This window comes from Hirundo rustica, chromosome Z (assembly GCF_015227805.2).
Source record: "Hirundo rustica isolate bHirRus1 chromosome Z, bHirRus1.pri.v3, whole genome shotgun sequence".
NCBI lineage: Eukaryota > Metazoa > Chordata > Aves > Passeriformes > Hirundinidae > Hirundo > Hirundo rustica.
The window spans coordinates 55,396,867-55,417,819 of NC_053488.1; the positions used below are offsets into that span (position 1 = coordinate 55,396,867).

General features: G+C 38.8%; 1 protein-coding gene across 1 annotated transcript in view; it reads right to left on the minus strand.

The window, feature by feature from the left end:
• The window catches only part of MCTP1 (multiple C2 and transmembrane domain containing 1), a 220,173-nt gene that overhangs the window by 22,629 nt on the left and 176,591 nt on the right, over positions 1-20,953 (minus strand). Inside the window, 1 exon segment of the mRNA XM_040090995.1 lies at positions 15,331-15,384. Within this exon segment, the coding sequence (XP_039946929.1) occupies positions 15,331-15,384 (54 nt within the window).

The following is a 20,953-nucleotide window of genomic DNA, read 5'->3' on the forward strand; positions in this document are numbered from 1 at the left end:
CCCTTCAAACCTAAACCATTCTACATGATTCCATCAGCTGAAACCTTTCCTATTTACTATTTGAGGCACTTGCATATTTGTTAAAACATTTCAGAGGAGTAGTAGGAGAACAAGAAATCAGTAGACAGAATCATGGAACTTCTAACATTTTATCCTAGGCAAAAAGTACTGAGAAGTACTGTCCACTACTTTCTATAAATGATTGTACAGATATGAAAACACCTCAACCTTATAATAAAAATAGACTTCCTGTGAACTTTCTGAACAAACAGGGTCACAAAAGTGTTTTCCAGTTACAGTGCTGATTTCTTTCAGGACGAGAAAAACTTGCAAATACACTTTTGGCTAACCATTCCCATGCTAGGTGAATAAATATGTAATTTTATTGTTTTTGGTTTTTTTTCTGGTTATGAAAACCAGGACTAAGAGAATGGCTAGCACGTCCACAGTTGCAACGCTAATCGCTTGCACCAATCCTGATGTCATAAGACCTCTTTTATGCTTCCTTCAGGTGAACTCTGCCAATCCACACTTTGAAATAGATTAATTTTACTACACAGTTGTATAATTGCACGTGCAAACCAAACATATAAGAAGAGCTCTGGCATTCTTGGGGAAGAGAGGAAATCTGAATACCTAAATATCTTCAGCCCTATCTCAAAATGAAAAGCACATGAGAACCTTTGTTTTACATATCAAAATACAGCAGTGGGGAAGACAGGGGTGGTGGTGCAGGGGTGTTTGGGCTTACTTTTTAGCAGGAATCAGCTACCTATCAGTCAATACCTCTGTACTGTGCAGTAATTTCTTCCTCCTCCTAAGAAGCCAGACTTCACCCTCACTTGGACTCCAAGCTCTGTAGAAGCTGGCACTCCTGAGCACACAGCTCCCATGGGGCACCCTACTGCACAGCCTTCACCCCAAAATCTCACCACCTTTGTTTTCATTTTAATGCTCTTGATTCCTGTGCAGCTGAAAACATTAATGTGGTGGAAAATATTAATATAGTGCTACAAGGCAGAGAAAGCAAGAGAATTCACTAACAAGCCTTACTCAAAAACAGGGGAGCGCGGATGTGTATAGCATGCAAAGCATTTCCCTCCAGTATCTGGGAGACACTCCTGTTGAGTTATGATAATGCAAAGGGAATGTAGGGAAAATCCTGTGACTCCTGGAGATAGCACAACCTGACTGGGCACCCTTCCAGGGTTGTCTTTGAGATTGCTGTCTTTGAGATAGCACAGAGAGATGGCTAAAACTCTTTATTAGTAGCTCTATTGACATTAGAATTTAATATTAATAAATATAATCATTAAGAATTTGTTGTTGTTTGCCCTAGGAAGGGGAGAGGTCATCTCTTAGAGCAGAGTCTGCTGGCTCCCAGCATCCCCAGAAGACAAGTCTACCTTGAAACAGGGGGCAGAAAAACAATTATCTGCTGCAGAGAAAGTGATTCCAGCACCAGAAAGGTTGAGATCTGCTCAGTGGTGAGAGGCTATTAACTATTACACCCTTCTGCATGGCCATGTGTTTCCTACTCTTTTTATATCCCATTTACATTGTATAAATCTCCTGGCTGATTCCAGTGGCAGAGTTGCCCCGAGCTTTCCCCTCCCCACCATGTCTAATCTTATGAAGCAAAACAGAAGGTTTATTTTTTGCAGCACTGTGCTTTAATCTCATCCACACTACATTCAATTTTCCTTACAGTTACTACTTTCAACCAACATTTTAGAAACCTCAGCCACCACTGAAGAGGTTTAAATAAGCACCTCAACCTGTAAAATAACTAAATGCTGCAAAGTATATGTAGTTTATGGTGGAGATAATTTAGTGTATATAATCAGAGTTTCAATTTTCTTCTAGAGCATAAGAGTAGGACAAATTATTTGTGGAAAAAAGGACAGAAATAGAAGAAAATAAAGCTTTCCTAAACACAAATACTTTTCAGTGTCCTAAGAACAGGTAAGGTGTCTAGTGTATCATACTTTATAACCTTGTGTCAGAGCTCTGGCTATGCTCCTGCCTTGTGTCCTTGTGTGCTTTTTTCGGGTACAACTCTGAACAGCAATATTGAGAGTGACCTGAAGAAAAGTATAGTGATCAACACCTCCAAAGGGAAGACTTCAGGAAGGTCAAGGTAGTATAGCAGTGTTGGAGTGACTATAGCAATGACTAACCTACCTACCTATGATAGGAAAAGCAAAGCAGGATATTGAAAGAGCATGATTATAACAGTTCTGCTGAAACTAAAGTTTCATCCTTGATGAAATATATCCTTTTTCACTCCCTGGAAGCCATTACAGACATCATCCTTACAAATTACTTTATTCAAAATGTTAAGGACCATTGAAATAAGAATATGGTGTAGGATGTCACTGACTGCAGAGTCTGTTATTTTAGTGTTTTTTAAAAGGTAATACTATTTTTTCTGGATTTTTAAATGTTCTGATTATGAAAAATTAATTACTCTGACCCTACACAATTATTCTCTACATTTTATAATTACTCTGATTTGGTAATACAGAAAAAAATCCCATTTTGTTCTACATACTTCATCAAAGTATATTAATATACTTTGTATATACAATATACAAAGTATACTGCATATTTGTCACTTTTATATTGTTCTATTTTCCTTGCACTGTAATGCTGACCTGCTTTTAAAAGCCAATGGTATTTTTATAAACTCAATAGATTGTGTTTATCTGCAGTAACACCTTAGGTCCTAATCAAAACATTATTTTGAATTACAAAACTTGCTGAACTTTCCCTATATTACTCTCCCAGCTGGCTCCCAAGGAGAGGTTGCGCTGTCCTTTGATCAGATTCAAAGATGTCTTGTCAAACAGCTGTGTTACTAAGGTGATTCTCACCAAATTATTTTGGGAGTTTCAACAGTGTGAAATGCTGCTTTTCGATCTGCTACTTTTGACTGGGCCTTTTTGGCATTATGGTAGTTCCAAAAATTCTAACTGACATCAGAGGAAAACACAGCCACAGACCAAACTGCCGTGGTTTCCTTTCAAACGCAGCCAGTCTCAAAAACAAAGAAAGTCCAATGTTCTATAAACAGACAACATTTAACTGGGGGAAAAAAAAAATCTTTAGCACTTTCAGGGAATGACATTTCTGCAGTTATACATTAAGACTTCAAAAATCAGCATGAAGTTTTTCTTTCTAAAAACATCAAGGTGCTAAAATACAGTTTCTTCTGAATCAATATATCCTGAGGTAAATGAGTGAAAACGATTGCACATTGTAAGAACTGCTTGAAACAATTATTTAGTAACACACTGACTCTTGGTCTATAATGTTTTATAATGTAATTTCTGATAATGCAGCTTCAAGCATTCCCTGAACAGACTATAAAATCTTAATCTTTAATAGACTATACAGAAACCACAACTATTACTATGCAAACCATTCTTCTATCAAAATGCAGGAGTGTGTATTATAATTCAGAAAAATAGCTGAGTAAACTGTTTCTTGATCTTCACTATATTCTGTTGATCTAAAATATTCAGGCACCATTTGTTCTTTGAGAGTGGGAAGGAAAGCAGTCCTGTGAGTATAGAAAATACAAAAGAAGATGCTTTGGTCTTCTTCTTCTTCTGTACATGAACATATACACAAATTTCAATTTCTCTACAAATTAATAATTAAAAAAAAATCCAACTACAAATTAGCAGTGGAGAAGGCATTACAAAGAATTTCCATCTGCTCTTCTTTTCCTGTTGGTATTTAAAATTTTAATCAAACAGTAAATAAAGGTCAACAAATGGCTTTTCCACTTTTCCATAGTTAGTTTTGTATATAGCTAATACCATACATTAAAAGCATAGCAAGGCACTGGATAATAGGTTGAGGGTAGGAGGAATTGTACTATTCTTTTGTGTAAAATACTAAAAAAGCACATCTGCTTAGCAATTGATCTTGAATTACTATTTCTGATTCCAAGAAAGCTTCAGATTAGCAATGCTGTTCTGACATTCACTCTGCTAAAGATTAACTGAAGTAATACTTTTTCAAACAATTTTTTTTTCTCTCAGAGCTCTCTGTTACTCTGGCATTAAAGTATCTATGACATCACATAAAGGAGTGGTATCAATTTTGTTTTTCTAAAGCTGTTAGCCTTCAGAACAAAACCAGTTTGCTACGATAAATCTGGTTTTCCCATCCTAGACTTAGTTACCTTAGCACCTGAGCAGGCCAAGAAGACATACAAAAGAGAAAGGAAACAGGAGAAGGAGGAAGAAGAAAGAAACAATACTTAAATATTTATTAGTATTTTTTCTTATATATATATTTGATTTGTGTTAAAATAATCCATATACATTTCTCAGCTCAGTTACTTACAAATAGCTTATCTGCAGAATCAAGTAAATCTGTCAGCTGTGGAAGTTTATTTTTCCATGTGCTATCTTGAGATAAGCAGGTCTGTAATATTATATTTCCACTGACATAATTGTGCATGAATTCTGATCTGATTTAGTATTACATGGTGCAAAAGGTGACATATTTTCTTTAATACAGCCCATTAGAAAACGAAAGGAATTGCCAGGGTATGAAATCTAAAGAGTTTGATTGAAAGAACTGTGGGACTTGGGGGTCAACACAGTGGAAAAGTAACTTGCTCAACTACCCCAGGCACTAAGCACTGTGACAAGCAAACTTAATACCCCAGTGCATTTACTGAGACAATCAATAAAAACACTGCACTATCAGACTGCTACAGCTGTACTTTAACCTACCATATTACCTCAACTGCTCCTGAACCAGTCAAACATGCATTTGCTGATCATGCAGATAACAAAGATACCTCACTGGTCCTTAAGTCACATTTAATACCCAGTAAGAATGCTAAAAAAACCATTTATTGCTTTTCCATATGCCATAAATTCTAATTTTCAATTCTATCTAAATCATACACCGAAGATTATATTCAAAGAGCTACTGAGATGGTGAAGCCAACTGCTCTGAAATTTATGTATGGGAGGTTTAAGGTAAACTGCACATCCCTACTTGGATCATCGATTCACGCCTCTTACCCCAGCATACGTGCACCTGGGGCTTTGTGGTCTCTTCCTGCCTCCTTGCCTTCTCCTGATGCAGGTCTCAGCACCCTCGCATCCTTGCCTGCCCAAGGACTGGACATTTCCACTCCTTAAGATGTCTATTTTTATATTTCTGCTACTCTTTCTCCCTGTTCCAGCTCTAGTTCCTACAGACTCCTCAGCTCAGAGCTGCTCCAACAGGGTTTATGGGTGGGCATTGGTACTCTTGTATGCAGTTCAACAGAAAAGTCAGTAAATCCACACAAAGGCCATTGTCCTCCTTGGCACATGGTCCCAGTGCTTGACCTGAGTCCAGGCAGAAGCAGCCTGGACACGCTTCTTACTTTTGGAACTTTTTTAGTATTTATCAGTAAACACATAGAATACCTATCAAAGAACAAAACAGAAGCAGAACAAAGCAGTTATATGCACTACGTGTTCAAAAGCTTTATGCTAAATTTGCCTCTCAATCTGCCAGCAGATTACACCTGAGCAGAGGCAAAGTCTGCTCTGTACCATACTGTGATGTGTCTTAGACACTGCTGCACAACACCAACTTTTTAACTCCATACCACATTGCTCTAGGATGAGCTTTGTTCTTAAATACTTTTGGAACGGGCACTTCTTTAATTTTGTTAGGATTTTATTTTGCCTTGATGATCTGTCCTGCAACTTCATCACTGATCCACATATCAACATTAAGTAAACTATATAAAATTTTCCACTGACACACAAATGTTTCAAACTGTAAACAAAATGCATCTTGCATGTTGTTCGCAAAATCTTGCTGTTTATTTTCCCATATTCCTATATTTTCCTCCATGAAGCACAGCAAAGCCTGGTCAACTGTCCTGGCAAATTTTTGTTGTTGAGATTGCAATTTTCCTCAGAAGTCTATCCGTGAAGTCAAAGGCAAACACCTAGCTTAAGCTGTGGATTTTCAGCTGTGTTGTAATGTGAGCCTCAGCATCAAACCTCAGTTGAAAACCCAGACTGCAATACAGCATCCATTTTGCACACAGCCATGTTGCTGAGCACCCTCTTCTCTTGCAGCATCACCTCTGACATTCATTCTCATTCACATACACTGACTGAGTCAACCACATGCTCCACTAGGAACTGGGTCCGTGCAGCACTTACTTCATGCTAACACATCTCAACCATCACTTTTCTCTACAGGACTTCCAAAGCTGCATCTTACTGTAATGTGTTTGCATGGCCAGGTTTTGGAAGTGGGTGGGCTGCAGAGCTGGCCTCCATGAGAAGCTGCTGGAAGCTTCTCCTGTGTCTGGCAGACCCATCACTGTCCATGGCTGAGTCCACCAGCAGTGATAGTAATGCCTCTGTGATAACATATTTAAGAAGGAAATAAAAAAAGATAGTCCACAGATATTATTGTGGCCAGGGGAAAAAGATGAAGTGAAAATATGTGAGAGGAACAGCTCTGCAAACACCAAAGTCAGTGGTGAAAGAGGGGAAGAAGGTGGTCCAGGGGTCAGAGCTGAGATTTCTCTGTAACCCCAGATGAAGACCATGGTGAAATAGCTCTGCCCCTGCATCCCATGGAGATCCATGGGGATACCACACCTGCAGCTGGGGAAGGAGACACAGGCTGGAGGGGGGTGGATACCTAAGAGGAGGCTGTGACCCTGTGGGAAACCCATGCTGGAGGACAGAGCTGGCAGGGACCTGCAGACCCATGAAGAGAGGAGACCTTGCTGGAGCAGGCTTCCTGGTAGGACTTGTTAAGCTTGCAGGGGACCCACACTGGAGCAGCCTGTGCCTGAAGGACTGTACTCTGTGAAAGAGTGATCCATGTTGCAGCAGTTTGTGGAGAATAGCTGCCCACAGGATGGACTCAGGGTAGAAAAATTTGTTGAGGACGGTCTCCTGTGGGAGAGACCCCATGCTGGAGCAGGGCAAGGACTCTCCTTCCTGAGAGCAGTGGCAGGAGCGACCTGTGATGAACTGACTGTAACCCGCATTCTCCACCTCCCCGCACTGTTAAAGCAGAGGAGGTGGAGCTTGGGAAGGAGAGAGAAGTGTAGGTAGTTTTAAGATTTACTCTACTTCTCATTATCCTCCTCTGATTTTGTTAGTAATAAATTACATTAATATCCCCAAGATGAGAATCTTTTTCCTCCTTTTGAGTGATCTCTCCCTGTCCTTATCTTGAACCCTTTTGTTATATTTTCTCTCCCCTGTCCAGCTGCAGAGGGGAGTGATAGAACAGCTTTGGTGGGTGCCTGGTATCCAGCCACCGTCAAACCACCACACTTACACATTACCATCTCTGCTTCCTGTGGGACTTGATGGAAGGTTTGTTGTGTATTATGGGCTCTACACTTTGCTGTAGAAAATGCTCAAAGGGCATCTCTCCAAAGGTGTTTGGGGCTGTTCTTTGGAAGGTTAAAAAAAACGGTGTTATGAATATACCTGAAGAAACATTCAGGTGGCTGAAAAATCAGTGACTACATGGCTTGCTTAGAGTTGCAAGTGGTTCATGGCAGTAGTTTAAACAGAACTCAGATCTCATGATTCTGTGTGAAACTACTTCAACGAAATTCTGTTAGAGAATGAAGAATGGTGATGGTCCATTCTCACCACTTTTGAAACCACATAGCACTAAGGTATAAACCAACTCGCACACATAAGAAGGTTTCAAAGCAAACCCAGCAGTAAAGGGCTTTAGTTGTTTCCTTTCTCACTCGTTATTTATCTTCCAAGTCATGGCCAAGACCATATAGATGTTTTTAACTACACACTAAAGTTACTTTTTGAGGACCTAGCCCTTTGCTTGGCCTCAAAGAATTTAAATCTGCTTTACATTAAGAAATAATTAACAGAAAACATTAAGAAATAATATTAAGTGTAGAGGAAAAAGTATATAATTCTTAAAAAGACAACATAATTTAGACATACTCTTTATTTGATTTAATAATTTATTGAATTATACTTGAATTGCTTCAAAAGGAACATCATTCAGTGTAAGAAATGCATTTGCAGAGAATTCTCAAAACCTAACCGAAGGCTCACACAGTATGTATCTGTATGCAAACTTCAAAAATGCTGACTTAGAAATGCCATGGAATAGGACAGACATTGTTGAGAGAGAAATGGAACTAGAAACAAGTTTCAAATTATGGCTTTGCAAATAAGACAAGATACTTTGGAGAAATAGAACTATGAAAGATGTATTGTAGTAGACCCATGAGGGATAATTTTAGATGACTGGCTTTAAGGCATCAGCGGCATTGTGTGGCAAAATCTGATAGGCCAAGAAACACAATGTATTGTAATTGTAATTGGCTTCTAATTGTAATAGCATAAATTATAACATCTGTATTGTCTCACCCTTCACAATTAACAATTAACATTATATTGGTCACAGGTGAACAACACCATGTACAAGGGTAAGTGTAATTCCTTCAACAGTTAGACTGTCCTGGGGTAATCCATAATGTTATAACATTCCACATCATTCTGTGCCCAAAGATTGCTCCTGTGTCTTTAAGACCCTGCAAACGAGAACCTTGTATGTAGAGGATGCTTTTAGGGGTGTTCTTAAAACTGGTCCTCCTGGGCAGCTTCCTGCTTTTTGCCGTGTGCTGTTTGCTTGGCTGGCTGTTTGGTCTTTGCTTAGGCAGGAGTTTTGCTCCCCTTTTTGGGTTCTCTTTTCCCTTTTTTCTCCTCCCAGAGAGGCTGCCTTGGGACGAGTTCCACAGGCGCCCACCTGTGCTTCCACAAGGCGCTCCCATGCACGGACAGCGCCCGGCCCAGGATAGCAAACATGGGTCGCCACAGCTGGGCCAGCCCAGGTCAGCCACTTTGTTTTGCCTGTCCTCATGTCTCCTGCCCCAAGGAAGGGGAAATCCTTCCCCAAGTTCTAGCCCCTTCATCCAGAGGATACCAGCCAGGGCTCCAGCCTTCGGGGAGTTGAACAGAGCGGGGAGGGGGCAGGAGGAAAGCTGACACCACTTTTCCCTTTGTCCTTTGAACCACGCACGCGATTGCAGAGCACCACCTTGGAAGGGATGGATATCCCCAGCGTTTTTGGGCCTCTCTTTGGTCTTGAGATACAGCAATTTTGCTCTTATTTTTTGCCAGTTGCTGTTACGCTTGTTAGTGAACTGCTGTTTTTTTCACTTGTCTCTACTTGCATTCATTCCTTATTGGTGGAAAGGGACTGGTTAAATCTATAAATGAGAAAACTCATTCCAGAGTATTCTTTAAATTGTCTCAAACCAAGACATAGACCCATGGTCCTCCCGGGACTATTTCACACACACCCACACCCACACCCACACACACCCCCCCCCCCCCCCCACACACCCCTCCTCAAATGCTGAACTTCAGATATAAGTCTCAGATTCTGTTCTCATTAATTCTTATTTTACTTCACTGATTTTGATACTATTTCAAGACTGCACCAGGACAAAGAAACCTGATCTTATTAAAATTAAACCTCTCAGAAGGCTGTCCAAGTACCTGTTTTCAAAGATGTGTACATTAATGATGAAGACTATATGATGTCCCACTACAGGGCAGGATGAAAACTGCTTTTTTGTGAAAGCTGCTATGCAAACTCTCCACATGATCCAAGGTATATCCAAGCCAAAGTAACTCCATGGCTGTGACTTGGGAGTAATCCAATGATCAAAACCAGCTGATTTCCCAGAGTGAAGACGGAAGCAGTCTACACCTATATATTGTGTACAATTTTTACAAAAATTACACACGCCTCTTATCAATATCTCTACATGAAAAACTAAACTGAACTGAAACCAAACACACTAAGAAGTATGACTTCTACAGTCACGTACTGTAGATTGCCCTGTTGTAGAGATTTTTTGTAAGTACACGCTGTTTTATATGCTAAGCTTTGAGAGGATAACAGATTCATACATAGCTACAGTTTTCACTGTAATCTGCTCCTTTTTTTTTATTTACAGTTAGTATTTAGATGCTATATTCATGTAGAATATAATGGTGGAATCAAGCTATAGATGGACCAATAGACTAAATCGTTCTGGAATTTTAACTCCACTCACTCTCTTTCTCTGTATAATTTCCCCACAGTTTATTTTATAGAAAATAACTGCCACTATAATAGATCACAATCTTCTTTTTTTATAGAATTGTTGGGGATTAAGTTTGGTTGTTTTTTGTTTTTTGGTTTTTTTTTTTTTTTTTTTTTTTTTTTTCCCATATAGAATTTTTCCCTCTTAAGTTGCTAAGAGATTAAATAGTGATGCTTTGAGGGTGTTTGACCCACACAAAAGAAGTGGCCGAGGGAGGGGGAAGATCACACAAAGTTTTGGGGGAGGCAAAAGGACAGGGCTGGGGGGAGCTGAGCAGGCTCTTCCTGCTCTCGGCATCAGAGAGGACAGGCAGGCAGCTGCTTGCTGCAGTGGGAGTCCACTGTCAACAGAAAGTCCAGTCCTGGGAATTCTACCATCATCCATCCATCATCTGCTGGAGTGCCCAGGAATTCGCAACCCCCTTCACCTGCTCTGCTGGAGCTGGGCCAGCCCTGCCTGGCTGTCACGGCTTCTTCAGCACTGCTCACTTTGCTGGGACACCCCACTTGCCTGCCAGGACGTTCCCCTTCCCTGCTGGGGACATCCTACCATTCCAGCCATCAGCCCAGGAGTCTCCACCATTCCAGCCTGGTGCTCCCGCGCTCCCAAGCGATCAGACTGCCCCAGGCTTTGTGAAACAAAGTCCCTCAAGGTTCCTGGTTCTGTTTATTATTAATGCTGTAGTGTTGTTGTTTGTTTGCCTTGTTATACTTACTAGTAAAGAACTGTTATTCCTTTCCCCATAGCTCTGACTGAAAAGCCTCTTTAATCTTCTAAATTATAACTTGGAGGGAGGGGATAGGAATTCCCCATTCCTAGAGAGGCCCTGCTCCTCCCTAGCAGATACCTGTCTTTCAAACCAAGACAAGAATATAAAAGTGTAGGCTACATCGGAGCAATCTTTCCTCCTCCTCACTATCTCCTCTCAGTAAAATGCAGGGCATGCTTCTGAGACAGGTTACAGATGTGTCTTGACTTGAGAACAAAGTTCGTACCTCTCAGCAGCAATGATTAAAAGCTTTAAAACATATTTTAATTTGACTCTAATATAATTCACTACAAAAGCTTTTCGTTATCTTGAAGTAGAATACCATTGACTGAGAACGGCAAAGAATTTTTCAAAGAATGAAAGGCTAAAGAGCGAGTAACTAAATGTGCAAATGTTTTGAATATTATTTTCTTAATAAAATGTTAATATGAAGGTAAAACAAAGCAGTGTTCATAACATGCATCTTCCTCCCTTCATGCCTGCAATGGCAGCAGTTCTCAGTGGCCCTGTGCTGAGGGCTTCCAGCAAAATGCTGACCTGAAAATATTTGAGATTATCTGAAATCTTACCTCGAGCTTGTTAAAAGAAAAAAGCTATGTGAAGAGCTTATGTGAACTTCTTAAAAGCTAAATCTTAGATACACAGACAAATCTTAGAAACATAGGTTATGCATATTGACTGCTACATTATTATAACTGTGCAAAAATACTTTTGATAGCTTATGGATAACTTGACTTCATGTAATTTAACTGACCCTTATTTGCTAAGATATTGTACAAGCCAGTATTTGGAAAGGAGCCAAAAGAAAAAAAAAAGAAAAAAAAAGAAAGAAAAAAAAAAAAAAGAGAGAGATAAATCAGATTAAACTGTAAATCTATAGTTGGCATAAGTTTAGCAAACGTTACAGAACATATGGAATGCAGAATCCAGTGCTGTTTCTTGGAAAAGCTGGTATTAAATGAAGGACAAATGCCTGAGCCAAACAAACGACATCTTTTTCAATTCCTAAGTACATAATAAGGCAATGAAGAAAATTGGAAAGTGGGTTCCACTGCTAAGTACCACTTTTTAACCAATATAAATAGCACACCTGCTGTTTTAGTTATTCATATTGCAAATGAATATGAAAGATAAGATTCTCCAGCAAAAAGACCCACATCCTGTGGCCTGCAGTCCTGTCTTGACTGCAGCAGAGGGTAAAAAAAGTTACTAAAATCCATAACATCAGAATGAGACATGGTAACTACAAATCTATCTTGTCAGACTCCTCTTAGTATTACACACCCTTATTAATAAAATGCATTACATTAACTAATTTAATATATTTTGGCATTCATCATCCTCAGTTTACTACTTCTGTAACTCTGCAGTTTAGGTAGGGATGTTGAGCAAAGTCTCTCCATGACACATAACCTACATCAGTGCATGCCCACACTGAGATTGTCACGTAGCAAGTCACTGATACCCACGTCAGCTCTAAAGAAAGACACTTTTCCTAATCGCCCAACAATCTGATAAGTGAAAACATATGGATAGATTTAGGTAAAGCCTGCAAGGAGCCTTTACTAAATGGAAAACAGATGCTCCAGTTCCATGTCATGTAATACCCTGTTGATCATTAAGTCCAAAGGTTACAGGACTAATAGCTTCCTTGTGGTAGTCATGGAGCAAAGACACTGGCCATGGTCAAACAGCTGGGGCATATTTTACATGTTTGCCACATATGCTTCAGTTTTAATGAAAGTAAGGGTTTGGCACATTTATTAATCTTGTAACTTTCTTTGCATAAGGAGACTAATTTTCCTGAGTTCTCTATTATACCACATGAAAAAACAAGAGGAATAACAAAAGCCAGAGGCTATGTGCATTTTTTTCCTCACAAATATTAATATTGCACATAGCCTTTCAGAAAACACACACGAACTACAATAACACAAACCTGCACGCCTCTATTTAGACAAAAGATGTTAAAGGAGCAATAGTAATTAAGTGAGTATGTCTAGTGCACCAGAAAGGAAAACACCATACTGGCGTCTAACAACAAACAAGTTAGTCCTAACCGTATTATTATTTGCAATTATATTATTTACAATTTAACCTAGTGCAAAATAATGCCCACTGCAAATGTACTGAATAAATAGAATAGTCCATATATGCTTGTTTTAAAAAGTGTAGGGTTTTTTTTCCAATTCAAATAGCATATTTAATCTTGAGAACTCAAAACATTTGCAATAATGAAGACAGCTTTGAATTTACTAAAATCAACCTTAACACCTTCTGTACAGAAAACCAGCTCTTAAATATTCAATAAAAGGGCTACTGAATGCACACGGTAATGTCAGTACTCACTTTAATTCAACCTTGGTAACTAGATCCAGAAAAATGTTTGAACTCTGGTCTCAGTTTGAGAAAGCTGAATATTAGATCACAATATAGAAACCCAGAGTGATATTTCTAATTAGGGTGTTTGCTCAGAGAATCACCAGGGAATTGGGGGGAGGGAGGGGCTGACATCTGCCCTCATCTTCTCCTTTAAAGGAGTTTGTTTAGCAATTTCCAAAACCCACTAAGCAGTAACTGCACAGGCTGGTTTAAACTACCAGCAATCAAGTACTATTCTTTGTGAACTAATCACAGTGGTTAAAATATCCAGGAATGCACTACTGGTATGACACATTTGCACCAGATCTAATACTAAACCAGAAAGAAACAGGAGAAAATGGCCTCAAACGGATGGTAAATCAGTTTTTATCAGAAAACAAATGATGATTCAAAGCTACCATATGGAGATAAAATTCAAGCTCTCCACAGCTATGTGATGGACTTTTGCAATAAATCATATATATTATTGCTAGAAGTGGATGCTCGTATCATTTAGCATCAAAAAAAAAAATCACATATGTGTTTTGTAAAAGAAGATTTTGTTTGTACAGTATTATGATATTATGTAGCTAATGATTTAGGTGATGTATGGAAGAATTTCACATAATAACTGTAAAATGTTTGACCTGGCAATGGAACAAGAAAAATACTCTTATTTTTCTATCATCTCTTACATCTTAGGTGTTAGCTAACAGAAAAATAATCATCGAGGAGATTAACTAATCATAGTGATTTTTCTGACATTTTGAATGCTGCTGCCAGCATATGAATTCTTACAGTGGTGTATAAATGTACATCTCAGCCAGAAAAAAAGGTCAAGAGCATAAATTAAGATGCACTGTTTTTCTCCTCTCAGGGGAAAAAAAAAAAAAAAAAAAAAAAAAAAAAAAAAAAAAAAAAAAAAAAAAAAAAAGAAGAAGAAAAAAAAGCTGTATTACAACAGGAGTGGGGGAACATCTGTGAAGGTCAAAATGAATTTTAATACCAAGTTGTTGTAAAACTATCTATTTTTTTTTTTCCTTTTTATTTTCTTCCACAAATATCACCCTTCTGATAGGAAAATAACAGCAAGGATCGGGGTGTCTTCACTGCACTCAGCTCATCAGAAAGCCATCTTGCCAGTGTTAGCCATTGCTTCAGTGGTGCAAGGTCATTCTGATTTATTTTCTTTGTTTTTTTCCCTCTCTCTAGGGGACAACCAATCCAAGAAGTCCCATGGCTTGGCTCAATAATATGTGGAAATGTGTTGCTATTTACTGTGGTTGCAATCCTCAACTTAACTAGCAGCTTCTATACTGAATCACGTCCACTGAAATAGGTGAATGATCTGCTGTGGTTTCCCAGCTTGCAGGGCCACAATGAAAACTTCAAATCAAATGGATGTCCAAGAGAATTGTGATTATTTAGAAGTCATATGGAGTGTAAAACATTTCAGACATTCTGCTATCTAGCAATTCTCTGAAAATTTTAGATGTCAATATCCCATGCTTAACCACTATAGAATTGCTATTTCCACGCCATTTTTCCCCTGAAGTGCAGCCCTATTTGTAGTATGCAAGACAGGAGGAATTTTTGTCTTTCAAAACCAGTTGTTGCTCTAGTTCTCTTCACAAGAGCTTTCAAGTTCCAGACAGGCTGAGATATTATTGTTCCTGTCAGAAAAAAATACTTGATCCAGCTCTGGGGAAAAAAAAAAAAAAAAAAAAAAAAAAGGAAAAGAAGAACAAGAAAAAAAAAGGAGAAAATAAAAAAGAAGAAGAAAAAGAAAAAAAGAAAAAGAAAAAGAAAAAGAAAAAGAAAAAGAAAAAGAAAAAGAAAAAGAAAAAGAAAAAGAAAAAGAAAAAGAAAAAGAAAAAGAAGGCAGGATTTATAGACCTCTAACCTTTCCCTCAACACACTATAGCATTATCAGGATGATAAACAGCTCTGTCCAATTTTCTGGACTAAAACACATCAACTCCTTTTTTAACTGTCGGTAAAAACAGTGTCATGTCTAAATTCTCCCATCCCCAGATACTCAAGTGCTAGGAAAGATAATTACCTTGTCATCTCTGTCATCCTCTTCTTCCTCGTCCTCTAGCATGTCCTCCACTACCTGCAGACAGAAACAGTAGTACTTGTCATCATTTAAAAAGAAAGAATTTTGTTCTGTCAATTCTAAGCCTTTTGTAGATGAAAACTTTATTAACATTTGAAATAAATGCACAGAGGGAAAATGTACAACCAGGAAAAAACACTTGATCTAGTGATTCAGATTTAGGAAAGTGTTACAGTTTTAATTGACATACATTGGGGAATTATATACTGAAAACCCTTCCTTTGCAAAATGCTTGCTTGACAATTTAAGTATTTAAAAGGCATTTCAAAATTCAGTATATGCCTGCTTTAACTAAAGGAATCCTTTGTCAGCTCCACTGGTGCCTATGTAGCACATACAAGCTCCCTTCAAATTTATGGTTTCCTACATAAAAGGTCAACACTTTTAATTGAATTTACAGTATTCACCAAGAGATTCTTGAAGAATACAAAACCAAAAATAAATTCATAGTAGTTTATCTCTTTATCATGTTCAACAATGATATATACCATATGCTCTACAGCATTAGCCCTGTGTTTCTTTAATAATAATTTTATACAATCTGTGCATCTAGCTTTATGCACATTAACTGCTAGCTGAACCAGCTGCATGTCTGCATCTATGTGTTTTTCCATATATAGTTTTTCAGTCCAACACCATGAAATATAAACATATATTAAATTCCTTCTCTAAATATTAATAATTATTAATCATACCATCAGCATGAAATGAACCACTAGGTTTAGTTACAGAGAGATCAAATTATTTTCCACAGATGGGCCATGTTACAGAGAGATCAAATAATTTTCCACAGATGGGCCATGGCATATTCAGACTTAAAAATCTCTCTCTCATTACACTGTGATCAACGACCCTAACAGGAAAATTCTCTGATGATGGAAAGAAAGTTGTACCTCCTTACAACCAGAAAACAGTGTGCTTCTTTGTATCTTTATGTGTGTGTGTGTGTGTATATATATATACACACACACACATATTAATAATAGGTATATGTATGTATGTACCTATTAGGATATTAAAACCCCCCTGCCCCCAGCCCAGACAATGCTGCAAGGGTGTTTCAACATCCATGTACAAGAAGGGACTTTATCCAAGAGACAAATTCAGGTAAGGGAAGAACTGAAAAATAAAAGTGTGTGAATCAGTTTCCTTTCCCGGAGTTAGCTCTACCATCAATAAGGTCCCAATTAGGCATGTTACATGGGCCCATGCAGATCATTATCACGGGTTGGCACAATTTTGTTTTCTAGATATAGAGAAATGTAAAATGCTTTTCCCTGTCCTGACCGCAGAGTGGGTTGGGGCGGGGAGGACAAGGACCTATCAGAAAGCAGCCAGGGATATTGACAGCTAAGTTGGCCAATGAGAACTGTCAGTGTGACTTTGGAAGGAACATTTAAAAATGATCTGCTGGGACCGCCTCGCTCTCTGGCTTTAGAAATCAGCCATGAGGTAACATCGGAGGTGGCAGACAGCCTCAGGTTGGACCTTGCTGCCCTTTTGGGCAGCGGGGCCGGGCCTGGCCGGGTGTCTGAGGGCTGCTGCCCGCACAGAGAGAGCCCGGGCTGGCTGAGCCCCTTTCCCTTGCGGGCAGGGGAGAGGGGCAGCTGCAGCTCGGCAGCGCGGGGCCCTGGGCTCAGACCACGGCAGAAGGGGCCAGAACATGGCCCAGCTTAATCACCGCTGGCAGCGGAGAAAGCAAGCCTGCAGCTCCATAACAACTCTGAGCTGGACCGGCCTGGATGAGACCGAGGGGTGGAAAAAAGGACCTTTACCAGCTTCCTTTATCAGCACGGCCTTGCATTTTTTCTTCGGCCCTGCAGCCCAGCACGTGCACGTGGCCTTTGCAGGCCCGGGCGGATTTAACTCTTTCTTAGCAACATGAAACTTTTAAAGCACAATTCTTCCTCGAAAGAAAGAAGAAAGAAAAAAACCCAAAAAGTACATGGAACAGACACTGCATGAAGTCAGTTAGATGAGAAGTAAAAGAACTAATAATATTGTAATAGGATTGAAGAAGTGGACATTTTTAACTGGACTTTTCTAAGCTAAATTATGATGAACTGTTCTTGGCAGCATCTTAGTATTACTTGGGTAGAATGCTATTCTAATCAAAATTAAGGACTGGTGTAGTAGAGATTTATTTGGGAACTGTGAAACCCCTGCTCCTGGGTCAAAAGGAGGTCTCAGCCTTTTGAGACAAAGATAATTTTGTATCAGGAGAAGTATTCGTAAATAGTACCCCAGATACACTGAGAAGCTCTGCAGATAGAACATCACAGTCTGCGAAAACTCCGGGCGGCAGCAGATGTGTGACATTGAGAGCACTGGACTATTTTGTCTTATAGCAAATGTCTTCATAAAAAGATCTTAGAAGGACTCTTCTAGAGTAATGAGTAGTTATGTCTAAGGTGTGAAACTGACTGAAAATCCTAAGTTGTGTCTATGTTGTTCAATAAGAAAGTTAATAGTTTGTAAGAGGAAAGAAGTGTGTTTTAAAGTATCATTCTGTTTTAGTTTAAGTTTTTCTTATTTCTCAACTTTTTTTTTTTCTTTTCTCAGTCTTTGAATATATGTTAATAAATCTATGTTTGTTCATTTTTAAGCTTAAGCCTGCTTTGTTTATTTTTCTCCTAATCTCTCCCTCCCACAAAAATATTAACACTAAAACCCCTACATTAATTGGTGTTTCCAAATTTAATTTTATTAAATTAAAACCATTACAAGCATAAACAACACATGGTTTGATGTAACATTCCCATCTAGAAGAGCACTGTGCATACAAGCAAGTGACCCACCACAGATCAAAACATTTGCAGTTTCAGCTATTCCTCCTTGTTTGAACCCTGTCCCAGAGCTCCTCTCACAAGAGAACTTTGAAGGGGAAACTCCATTTCTGCCTACTGGCTGCCCTGTCCTGAAGGTTTGAATGAGATAAAACTAGAAATACAAAGAAACCATAAAGAGCAAGCATGTCCAAAAAGATGAGAAATTAAGGAATTACTCTTTAATTCTTCCCTGCCCAGAATAACAATTGTAGCAGGAGGAGCCTGACTGATTAAATCTTCTGCAGCCTCAGACCAGGCACCAGCCAGGCACATGTCCTTCTGAGTCCTCTCAGGCAGAAAAAGGAATCCAGGCTGTGCCTTAGCCACTATCCATGAAGAAGTCTCTCTCACCAGTCTGTTGGCCTTTTAGGCCAAGTGTGCTCAGTCTCTCAAAGAAATGGGATCAAAGAGTTTTATCACAGGGAAATGTTGAGAGCATGTTGCTGAAATGTATGTGGCTCCTCTTTAGTTCAATACACCTCTTACATCCCATTTAGAGGTGTCTGAGTGATCCAGTCTTCACTGACCACTCTGAAACAAAGGCATTTTCTGTTTCCCATGCACCTGCATCACCTTGTTTGTCTCCTAGTTGCTCATTACTATATTCCCTGGGTTCAAAGTCTTTGGGGAGCTGAGCTGTAAACTGCACCCCTGGAGAAACTGAGTTCTTCAGAAACATATGTCCTCAAACCTTTAATGCAGTTGGTTCCAGTGACCCAGTTTACTGAGCAGCTTCACCAGCTCTACAAAGAAAATGGTAAACTGAGAAAAGAGGAGGAAAACAAGGTGTTGTGGCCTGTGACAAGATGGAAACTCTCTTAGATCAGTTTTTCCACATGCAAAAACCCCACTTAACTGCACCATTTGTTGACTAAAGCTCTAGATATATGGGTGGGTGTTTAGATAAAATCAGATCCGTTGATTAACACCCTGCCTAATGCCCAGAGCTCACTAAGTCAGTAGGTCTCTTATTTTTCAACGTTAACATTCCCTAGACATGTAAAGATCTCTTTTATGTTCACCCAGAAATTCGTTGTCTTGAGAAGCAGGAAATCGTTGTCTTGAATAGTAGGATGTGTATCTCACATTAGCATTCAAGCTAGCATGGAGACAATTTGTTGAACTGGATATCTCTAAAAATGCTGTAAATGAGTACACCTCACAGAAATCACTTGTGTGACAATATCCATCCTAAATTATCTAGATAATAACACTTCAGATTCAGGTGTGGGGCTTTTTTCTTCTATAGAGAGGCAAAATGTTAACTTGTTCAAAGGGCATAAAAAACCCTTTGAAACTACTTAAGTATCAGGCTAAGCCCAGGTTTCTATTTTTTCCATTCAATTTTTTTAATTAAAAAGCCACTACCAGTCTATCCTCTTTTTCTAGTTTAGCCATTACATTTAGATTTGGAGTACTGAATTGTTTGGGAAGAAAAACAGAATTCCACTTTTGTAGCAAAATCAAATGTAATGAAATGCCAATGCCCAAGATGCAAAAATAATTCTTTGTAGTATGAAACGTAGCCCAGGCTTTCACTTGTCCTGAAATTCAAAAGAAAGGCTTAAAAGAAAAAAACCCAACACACACAGCCATTAAGACAATATGGATATGATAATACAGTTCATTAAAGCACCAAAACAAGTGTTTTCAGAACTTGGCCACAAATTAAAACAAGCAAAATAGGTTCTTCACAGTTGTATGATATATGAATTGTTCGCACACTGAAGACTTACTAAAGCTGTATACTGAAATACAGTCAACTCCAGAACAAAGCAAGGCTGTTCAAGAGAGACACAGTAGATATGAACACAGATTTCAGTTTAACATTGTATTAAGAATACAATAGGAAAAAAAAAAAAAAAAAAAAAAACCAACCCTATGGATTTTTTTTATCCTTTGGTTCTGCCTTGTTTCTATTCAAATAGAGTACACATGTGCCACTCTCTTTGGAAGGAATGCAGTTACTTGGATCCTTATGTCAAGCATTATACCTGGAGGAGGTATAAGGGAAGGAAGGATGTAATGGGGAAGGACGGAGAGAAGAGGAAAGGTGGGCAAAAAAAGGAAATAAAGATAAAATGTAACATTACATTTATTTTAATAAAAATTCTATGGCAAAAATCTAATGTTGTCCTTAGCATATTCACTCTAAATTATGCCTTCTAATACCTTGTTTGAAATCAAGTAGTATTACTCAAACAACAGAAGGGTTCTAGGGAAATCAGAAAGATCTAATGCAAGCAGTTAAAAGTGACATGACCTTCTGTAAAATCACTTGTCACAGACTTATATGCTGCATACTGGTAGAAGGTCTTGAAAGGAATTGTTTCTTGGTACTGTCCCTTGTATGTAGTGCAAATACAGATGACATTGTAAAAAAACCCCATGCACAGGTGGCCTCAAATACAATTGTAAGCTACTTCACAGCCAAAAGGTAAGGAGATGGTGTTTAAATGTTGCAAAGACACTTTCTCTGCAATACACCCCTATTAAAAGCTTATAAATCAGAGGCAGCATGTAATCTAATCCCTAACTACTGTCATTATTTCTGATACATTCCCACCTTCTTTGAGAAACACAGGCCAAAAATACTGTACAACTCAAAATCCATAACGGATTGGAGGACCATTGCTTTGTCACAGCAGATACCATACACCAGGTCACCAGAAGGAGGCACAACCATCATATTTGCACACCGAAGAAAACGTTAGCACCTTGGGGGCTATAAGGCAGTC